This window comes from Erinaceus europaeus, chromosome 1 (genome assembly GCF_950295315.1).
Source record: "Erinaceus europaeus chromosome 1, mEriEur2.1, whole genome shotgun sequence".
In the NCBI taxonomy this organism is placed as follows: domain Eukaryota; kingdom Metazoa; phylum Chordata; class Mammalia; order Eulipotyphla; family Erinaceidae; genus Erinaceus; species Erinaceus europaeus.
In genome coordinates, this window is record NC_080162.1 from 119,805,138 (window position 1) to 119,815,654 (window position 10,517).

Consider the following 10,517-nt stretch of genomic DNA (forward strand, 5'->3'; position numbering starts at 1 on the left):
GGTGGTGGCACACCCAGTAAAGTGCACGGTACCAGATTCAAGCCCCTGATCTCTACCTGAGAAAGAGGTTTCATGAACAGTGGAACAGTGCTGCAGGTATCTCTCCTCAGTCTCTCTCTTCCCTGCTCTTCCCTCAACCTGTCTTCTAGCTTCTATCAAAAACAGAAACAGGGCCAGCAAATAGCTTACGTGGATAATGTACTGCTTTGCCAGGAGTGCAACCCATACACAAGTCTGATTCCCACCACACTAGAGGAAGCTTTGGTGCTGTTAAGTCTCTTCCCTTTTTCTTTCCTCCCTCCCCACCTCTCCTCTGCCTCTTTGTGTGTATATGTTGTGTGTGTGTGTGTCTCTCTCTCCCTCTCTCTCTCTCTGTCTGTCTCTCTCTCTCTCTGTATATATGTGTATATATATATATATTCCATGGTCTGGGAGGTAGTGCAGTGGATGAGGCAGTGGACTCTCAACATGAGGTCCTGGGTTCAGTACCGAGCAGCACATGTACCAGAGTGATGTCTGGTTCTCTCTCTCCTCCTATCTTTCTCATGAATAAATAAATAAAATCTTTAAAAAAAAAAAAAAGAAGAAGAAGAAAATCCAAAATCCCAACTATCCTTCACAAGAGCAAAATGAATTAACTGATGATCTTTAGAGAAGGTAGGCAAGTTCAAGTCTTGCTTTTTCATTTAATTATTCATGGGACCTTCCTGAGTCTCAATTTCCTCATCTATAAAATAAAAACAATTGTCTGAACTTTGTCGACTTCACAACCATTCCCACTAGAATCAAATGAAGTGATGCTTTTGAACATCACTTACAGATCTTTTGAAAGTACAGAGCTTTTGAAAAAGTGAAGGGTTACTTTATTAATACTTTATATAAACTTACTATAGTCTATTTAAACTCCAGAGACAACAAAACCTTTACCTCAAACCTGAGCCTGCCAAGAAGCTCTAATCTAAGTAGTTGTTTTGTTTGTTTGCTTGTTTTTACCAAAGTACTACTCAGCTCTGGCTTATGGTGATGGTAGAGATTGAACCTGGACTTTTGTGGAGTATCAGGTATGAAAGTATTTTTGCATAACCATTATGCTATCTCCCTCACTCCTTAAGCAGTTCTGAAAACCCTAACTCACTGTCTAAAGAAAAGGGGCTTAATGGGGGTCAGGTGTAGAGCAGCGGGTTAAGCGCACATTGAGTGAAGCACAAGGACCAGCTTAGGCATCCCAGTTCAAGCCCCCGGCTCCCCACCTGCGGGGGTGGGGGTCACTTCACAATCAATGAAGCAGGTCTGCAGGTGTCTATCTTTCTCTCCCCCTCTGCCTTCCCCTCCTCTCTCCATTTCTCTGTCCTATCCAACAACAACATTAATAACAATAATAACCACAATGACAATAAAACAAGGGCAACAAAAGGGGGAAAAGCCTCCAGGAGCAGTAGACACTGAACGCCAGCAATAACCCTGGAGGCAAAAAAAAAAAAAAGAGGCAGGGAGGGGGCTTAAGGCCAGTGAAGCTCACTGAGGAGGCATCTGCTTTACCAACTCGGTTCCATCTCCTGGTGCCCAAGGCACTGCGGAGGAAAAAGCTTCATTCAGCACATGTAGTCTATCTTCCTGGTAGAAGAAAAAAAAAAAAAAAAAAAAAAAAAAAACCTGGTGACAAAAGGAGAAAAGGGATTTAATCTGGAAATAGAACAACCTCTAATTTCCTTACCCATAAGTAATAGGCTAACTCTTCTAAAATCAAGTGTTAAAATGTTCCTGTATCTTATGTATATTTTAGGAACACTGTTATAAGGCAGGGGGAGACAGCATTAACAGTTATGCAAGTGACTTTCAGGCCTGAAACTTCAAAGCCACGGGCTCTGTTCCCCACACCACAGCCTGAGCTGTACACTGCTCTGGCACTTCACTGAACTCTTACATACTCACTATGCAGTCAACCCAGCCCTTCTTTCTTGGCAGTCACACACAGACTTACCATCTTCCTCTCATTAGATATGAAGACTGCAAAGCATTCTTCTAAAGGATACTGGTCGTGGGTTTTGATGTATTCACACAACTTCCAAATATTTTCTTCACTAAAATAAAATAACCTTTTAATTAATATAATTAAGCAATAAAAATACTGTGTCTCAAATTTGAACAAGAGGAATAACATAAAAAAGCAAGGAGTTTTTAAAAACACCACGGGGGGGGGGGGGTTGGGCGGTAGCACAGCGGGTTAAGTGCACATGGCACAAAGACAAGGACTGGCACAAGGATCTCGGTTTGAGCCCTCAGCTCCCCACTTGCAGGGAGGTCCCTTCACAGGCGGTGAAGCAGGTCTGCAAGTATCTGTCATTCTCTCCCCTACCTCTCTCGATTTCTCTCTGTCCTATCCAGCAACAACAGCAGCAATGGCAACAATAATAACGACAACAAGGGTAACAACAAGGGCAAAAAAAAAAAAAAAAAGGAACAGAAGGATGAATATGGGATGATCTCACTCTCAGGCAGAAGTTGAAAAACAAGAACAGAAGAAAAAAAAAATAGAACCTGAAATGGAATTGGCGTATCACAACAAAGTAAAAGACTCTGGGGTGGGTGGGTGGGGGGTAGAATACAGGTCCAAGAAGGATGACAGAGGACCTAGTGGGGGTTGTATTGTCATATGGGAAACTGGGGAATGCTATGCATGTACAAACTATTGTATTTACTGTTGAATGTAAAACATTAATTCCCCAATAAAGAAATTAAAAAAAAAAAAGGGAAAAACGGCCTCCAGGAGCAGTGGATTTATAGTGTAGGCACCAAGCCCCAGCAATAACCCTAAACGCAAAAAAAAAAAAAAAAAAATCTGATGTAAAATAAATGATCAACATCTGAAGCCTCTAAAACAGCCCCAGTAAGCTGTTTACCCAACCTACAATGCATTACCCCCAGCCCAGCATTTTCACTGATAAAATGATAAAATGCAGTCAACTGATAAAATGCGGTCAGTACTCGTAAGTCTTGGATCCAGAGATTTGAGCTACAGCCAGAATTCCAATTCAGCTACCACCACTTACAATGAGGAAGTTTTGAACATTTTTCTTATCTAAGTGGTCACTTATCTCTATTTATAAAATGGACACAATCGGGAGCCCGGCGGTAGTGCAGTGCATTAAGCGCACATGGCACGAAGCTCAAGGACCGGCTTAAGGATCCCCATTGCAGGGGGGTCACTTCACAGGCAGTGAAACACTTCAAAGGCAGTGAAGCAGGTCTGAAGGTCTGCAGATGTCTTTCTCTACCCTTCTGTCCTATCCAACAGCAATCACAACAATAACAATAAAGGCAACAACAAGGGCAACAAAATGGGGAAAAAATGGCCTCTGGGAGCAGTGGACTCGTGGAGCAGGCATCAAGCCCCAGAGATAACCCTGGAGGGGGGAAAAATGGACACAACACTATGTTATAAACATTCAGGGATTGGGCAGTAGCGCAGACGCAAAGCGCTAGGACTGGCCTAAGGATCCCGGTTAGAGCCCGGCTCCCCACCTGCAGAGAAGTTGCTTCACAATCGGTGAAGCAGGTCTGCAGGTGTCTTTCTCTTCCCCTCTCTGTCTTCCCCTTCTCTCTCCACTTCTCTCTGTCCTATCCAACAACGACAACAATAATAATTACAACAATAAAATAACAAGGGCAACAAAAGGGAATAAATAAATATTTTAAATATATATTTAAAAATATAAATAAATAAATAAATAAACATTCAATCAATCATAACTGTTTCCCTACTCCTCTTAGGAATGGGGTAGGATGGTATTTTCAGTGGGATGGCTCCAAGCTGGGAGCCATCAGGGCAGTTATGTGGCATGTCTTAACAATTCCTCTAGAGGGAGCTCCTCCAGATGAAGAAGGTTCTGACCAAGACAAAGTTTTCTCTTGAACTAGCAAAATAGTTCACTTAGGTAGTACACTGCTTTGCTATGTGCACAACCCAGGTTCAAGCCCAAGCACCATCACACTGAATAAAGCTTCAGTTCTATGATTTGTGGTTTCTCTTTGCCTCTGTCTTGCTCTTTTTTGGGGGGGACGGGGGGGGGATGGTTATTTATTAATAAGGAGTTTTCGAAAAAGACAGATTAAGCGAGAACACCACAACATCACCCTGAAAAATGCACTCCCAGGGACCAAACTTAGGACCTCATGCTTGACAATCAAAAGCTTTTTCACTTTGCCATCTCCCAGGCCACTCACTCCTACCTGAAAAAGCCCAGAGTGGTGAAGAAAGGGAAGAGAGGGAAGGAGAGAGGGGGAAGGGAGAGAAGGAAAGTGTTCTTTCTTATACAAAACTGAAATTCATCTTTCTCTCTTCCTCTATCTCAGATGAATCTCTCTTCTATATAACAGGACATTTGCTATGTGAAGCAGATGTCAGAATTGGCTCTGTAAAATGATGCCCATGACATTAAACTGAACTGTGCTGGTAGCCACAATCACATTTCCACACACAGGTAAGCAGTCACTGCTGTCAGCCCACACAGTTGAGCCTCCAGGTTTCTGTCTTTTCCTAGTGAATCACAGGGCACCTCTGTTCAATGTGAGCTACACCAACACTGTTCACACATACAACTGTCTGCCAAAGCTTAGCTCCCAGTCACCTCCACCATGCTACCAGAAAATGAAGCAAGGTACAAATGGCATTGAGAACTGTCACACTACTATGGAAATACACTCTCTCCTTTCTCATTATCTTCATTTATTTATGAGAAAGAAAGGAGGAAAGAGACTAGAGCAGCACTCTGGTATATACAATGCCTGGGCTCAAGCTAAGGACCTCATGCATGTGGTTTTATTTTTACCCATTTTATGCACTGTGCCACTTCCCCAGCCACACACATTCTTTTTAAAAACAGTATTTTATTTATCTCATGAGAGAGAGATAAGACAACAGAACATCATTCTAGTATATTCAAAGCTGGAAATGAAACTAGAGAGGGAAAAGACCACAGCACAAAAACTCCCTCCAAGGCAGTGGGAGTTGGGCTTGCATTATCCAAATGAGCTATTCTGCCAGCCTCCTATAGTCATTTTTAACTGCCACAACTTGGGGGGAGGTACTACAGACATCATGGGTCAAGGTTAGGAAGGCTGATACATAACCCACCAAGCACAGGACTGCTCCCCATATTAAAGAACCAGCAGGTTCAAAATGTCCTAAGAAGGTCAGAGAGAAAGCTCAGCCTGTCTCGTCACACTCAGCCCAAGTTTGATCACACAGGAAGTGCTATGTAAGCAGCGGAAGCCCCACAGCTGTAGTATGTCACCCTACTTCTTCTCCTTCCTCATCTCCCTCTCCCTGCCCTTTCCTTCTCTGTTTAACTTAACAAAAACAAACAAACAAACAAAAATGGCCCAAAGTAGTAAAATCACACTTGTAAAAGCCCCGGCTCTGCAAAAAAAGAAATTTTATTAGAATCAAAATTGACAAAACTCTGAGATAAAGCACAGAAAGCAGATTCAAACTGAGGTTGGAGGAACACAAAGAAACCAGATCCTGGAGGGCCTGCTGTAAGTAGGATGTGGTCTGTCGCCTGTACCTCTGTCCCTCCACTTGTAATCCACTGCAGGTGGCACAAAGCCCAAGGACTGACATAAAGATCCCAGTTCAAACCCCCAGCTCCCCACCTTCAGGGGAGTCGATTCACAAGTGTTGAAGCAGGTCTGCAGGTGTCTCTCTTTCTCTCCCCCTTTCTGTCTTCCCCTCCTCTCTCCATTTCTCTCTGTCCTAACAATGACTACATCAATAACAACAACAATAAAACAACAAAGGCAACAAAAAGGAAAATAAATATAATAAAAAATGTTTTAAAAAATGTACTTTAGAGCCCCACACCTATGGACATCTAATCTTTGACAAAGGGGCTCAGACTATTAAATGGGGAAAGCAGAGTTTCTTCAACAAATGGTGTTGGAAACAATGGGTTGAAACATGCAGAAGAATGAAACTGAACCACTGTATTTCACCAAATACAAAAGTAAACTCCAAGTGGATCAAGGACTTGGATGTTAGACCACAAACTATCAGATACTTAGAGGAAAATATTGGCAGAACTCTTTTCTGCATAAATTTTAAAGACATCTTCAATGAAACGAATCCAATTACAAAGAAGACTAAGGCAAGTATAAACCTATGGGACTACATCAAATTAAAAAGCTTCTTCACAGCAAAAGAAACCACTACCCAAACCAAAAGACCCCTCACAAAATGGGAGAAGATCTTTACATGCCATACATCAGACAAGAGTTTAATAACCAACATATATAAAGAGCTTGCCAAACTCAACAACAAAACAATAAATAACCCCATCCAAAAATGGGGGGAGGACTTGGACAGAATATTCACCACAGAAGAGATCCAAAAGGCTGAGAAACACGTGAAAAAATGTTCCAAGTCTCTTATTGTCAGAGAAATACAAATAAAGACAACAACGAGATACCACTTCACTCCTGTGAGAATGTCATACATCAGAAAAGGGAACAGCAGCAAATGCTGGAGAGGTTGTGGGGTCAAAGGAACCCTCCTACACTGCTGGTGGGAATGTCAATTGGTCCAACCTCTGTGGAGAATAGTCTGGAGAACTCTCAGAAGGCTAGAAATGGACCTACCCTATGAGCGTGCAATTCCTCTCCTGGGGATACATCCTAAGGAACCCAACATATCCATCCAAAAACATCTGTGTGCACATATGTACTTAGCAGCGCAATTTGTTATAGCCAAAACCTGGAAGCAACCCAGGTGTCCAACAACAGATGAGTGGCTGAGCAAGTTGTGGTATATATACACAATGGAATACTACTCAGCTGTAAAAAAATGGTGACTTCACCGTTTTCAGCCAATCTTGGATGAACCTTGAAAAAATCATGTTGAGTGAAATAAGTCAGAAACAGAAGGATGAATATGGGATGATCTCACTCTCAGGCAGAAGTTGAAAAACAAGATCAGAAAAGAAAACACAAGTAGAACCTGAAATAGAATTGGCGTATCGCACCAAAGTAAAAGACTCTAGGGTGGGTGGGTGTGTGGGGAGAATACAAGTCCAGGAAGGATTCAGAGGACCTAGTGGGGGTTGTATTGTTATATGGGAAACTGAGGAATGTTATGCATGTACAAACTATTGTACTTACTGTTGAATGTAAAACATTAATTCCCCAATAAAAATAAAAAGCACTTAAAAAAAGACACTCATGCTAAAAAATTGTTTAAAAATGTACTAAAAAAAAAAAAAAAGAAATATGTATCACCTTCTCAGCAATGCCTTCCTTAAATGTCCAAATATACAGCATTGTGAGTCACCATTTCTCACTTACTTTTTCTCACAGCTTGTAATTCCACACAAACATGACTTACTTATTTTTGTTTACAAAATGTAAGAACTATGAGATCTTACCATGGAACTTGTTCCTTTTGTTCATTGTTATGTCTCCAGTACCTAAAACCATGTGTCACAGAAAATGCTAATAAATACTTATTGAATGAGTGAATGAAACAATGAATGGATACCAGGGGAAAGAACAGGATTGATGTGGAGGCAGGGTAGAAATGCTGTGAGCAGCTAAGAGCATGGTTACAGCAGCTCCAGTCTCAGCACTATCACTTGCAAGATATGTGACCCTGGGCAAGTACGAAGCCTCTGTTACTGGTTTGTTATTGCTGTCTGTTTTGTTTAGTGATGAAGAAACAGGTACTCATTGATTTTTATTGAGAGGAAGACAGAGCATGTCTCTGCTATTTTATGTGGTGTGGGAGAGCAAACCCAGGGTCTCATGTATGCAGGGCATACACTCCACCACTAAACCATGCCTCCAGGTCCCTACTAGTAAGTTTTTTCATTAGCAGAATGAAGGTAACAGTAATAGAACTTGGGCCAGTTGAGCATACCAGTTGCAATGCATAAGGACCCATGTTCAAGTCCTTGCTTCCCACCTGCAGGGGGGCTGCTTCATGAGCAGTGAAGCAGTGCTGCAGGTTTCTCTCTTTTCCCGTTTATCTTTCCTCTTTCTCTTAACTTCTTATATAGTAAATAAAAATAAATTAATTAAGGGAGTCAGGCAGTAGCAGAGCGGGTTAAGTGCACATGGCACCAAGGATCCTGGTTCGAGTCCCTGGCTCCACACCTGCAGGGTGGTCACTTCATAGGCAGTGAAGCAGGTCTGCAGGTGTCTTTCTCTCCCCCCTCTGTCTTCCCCTCCTCTCTCGATTTCTCTCTGTCCTATCCAACAACATCAATAACAACAATAATAATAATCACAACGATTAAAAAAAAAGAGCAACAAAAGGGAAAAAAAAGAAGCCTCCAGGAGCTGTGGATTTGTAGTGCAGGCACTAAGCCCCAGCAATAACCCTGGAGGGGAAAAAAAATAATAATTAAGATGAATAATATAGAAATCTTGGGCCAGGTGGTGGTGGTACACCTGGTTGAGCACACACATTACTGTGTACAAGGATCCTGATTCAAGCCCCTGCTACCCACCCTGCAGGGGGAAAGCTCTCCAAGAGATGAAGTGGGTTGTAGATGTCTCTTTCTCTTTCCCTATCTCCCTTCCCCTTAGATTTCTCTCTGCTTCTATTCTATAAATAAATAATAAAATCTTTTAAAAAAAAAAAGATATATTGGGGTCAGGTGGTGGCTCACCTGGTTAAGTGTACACATTACAGTGCTCAAGGACCCAGGTTCAAGCCACTGGTCTCCACCTGCAGGGGGAAAGCTTCACAAGCAGGGATGCAGGTGTCTCGGTCTCTCTCCCTATCTCCTCCACTCTCAATTGCCTCTACCTTTATCCAATAATAAATAAATTATGGGGGTCGGGCCAGTAGCGCAGCGGGTTAAGCGCACGTGGCACAAAGTGCAAGGACTGGCAGAAGGATCTCGGTTTGAACCCCAGGCTCCTCACCTGCAGGGGAGTTGCTTCCCAAGCTATGAAGCAAGTCTGCAGGTGTCTGTCTTTCTCTCCCCCTCTGTCTTCCCAAACTCTTCTCTCCATTTCTCTCTGTCCTATCCAACTACGACGACATCAATAACTACAACAATGGAAAAAAATAAATAAATAAAATAAATACATTTTTTAAAAGGGGTGGGAGTAAATAGCATAATAGTTATGCAAAGAGACTCTAATGCCTGAGGCTCCAAAGCCCCAGGTTCAATCCCTCACACCACCATAAGCCAGAGCTGAACAGTGCTCTGGAAAAATAATAATAATAATAATAATAATAATAATAATAAAATTTTAAAAAAGGAAGTGTCTAAGTGGCAGCTCAGAAGAGGGAGTCTGCGATGGAGGAAGCGACTCAGGTTTGATTTCTGGCACCATTACGTAACAGGTGTTGGTCTGTCTCTCAACATTAACAACAAAACACAAAACATTGATTAAAATAAATATAAAGATAAATATAAACATTTTGGGCCAGGAAAACAGCATAATAGTTATGCAAAGGATTGTCATGCCTGAGGCTCTGAGGTCCCAGGTTCTATCCCTAGCACCACTGTAAGCCAGAGTTGAACAGCATTCTGGTGGGAAAGGAAAAAAAAAACTATAAAGAAAGGAAGAGGTAAGAGTAAGAAGTGTACCAGGGACCCTACCAGTCCAGACAAATCTCGCCCTCCCTCATACCATCCACCAAGTCCGTGCTTCACCAAGAAAGTAAAGACTTCTAGCCTCCCTGAAGGAAAGCCCACCCATGGCACATTGTCCATGCACCCAGGCCGCAGACCACCTTGGGCAGTGGTGAGGCGCCTCCCATGACACGTGACCGGGGCACCTTAGAGCAGAGACGAGGCCCATGACACGTGACCAGGCAGCCTGGTCTGAGCACCCAGTGCAGAGGCCAGGCCCTCGACACGTGACCTGGCAGGTCGGAGCACCCCGCGCTCACCAGTAGCAGCTGTTGTAGACACAGGCGTCCCGCGGGAGGCTGGCCGGCTGGTAGCAGGCAGCTGTGGCGGCCGGGACATCCCCTTCCATTGCGGGCTGGCCCTGGCAGGAAGTCCAGTCTCAGGGGAACCGTGAGCGGCGCGGGATTTTGGGGGGAGAGAGGGGGAGGAGCCCCGGCCAGCGGATGCAGGTCCCCAGGGGTGGAGACTGAGACGGGGTGGGCGGTCCAGGGCGGTGCGTGCGACCAGCTAAGAGAATGTACAAGTTCCGGAGGGGGGAGCACTCCCGGTCCCGGTCTCCGTCCTGAGCCCGGAAGTGAGTTCCGGTGGGCGGGGCCTGGGCGGAGCGAAGGGCGCCAATTCCCACTGGACTGACCTCGGCGCAGGAAGGTGTGCGTCAGCGGTGGGCGGGACCCGAGCTGGTGGGTGGAGCCTGGGGCGGCACCGCCCTCAGATTTAGGATGAGGCTGCGCTCCAACCCCAGGCTCAGATTCCCTTAGGGCGCAGCGAGAGCTTGGCTAGGAGTCTTCCCCGCGATGGGTGGGCTTGGTGTCTCATCCCTCTGAAAGGCACTTCATAATTCTCCCACCGCAAACTAAGATCCTTCCCCATTCCCTG

General features: G+C 44.0%; 1 protein-coding gene across 1 annotated transcript in view; it reads right to left on the minus strand.

Annotated features, from left to right (window-relative positions):
- NTAQ1 (N-terminal glutamine amidase 1) overlaps nt 1–10,129 on the minus strand; it is a 31,625-nt gene extending 21,496 nt beyond the window's left edge. Inside the window, exons 1-2 of the mRNA XM_016187148.2 lie at nt 9,902–10,129; nt 1,982–2,081 (exon numbers count right to left, since the gene is read on the minus strand). Coding sequence (XP_016042634.1) covers nt 1,982–2,081; nt 9,902–9,990 — 189 coding nt within the window. The 5' untranslated portion in view covers nt 9,991–10,129. The remainder of the gene's footprint in view (nt 1–1,981; nt 2,082–9,901) is intronic.
- Between the last annotated feature and the right edge of the window lie 388 nt (nt 10,130–10,517).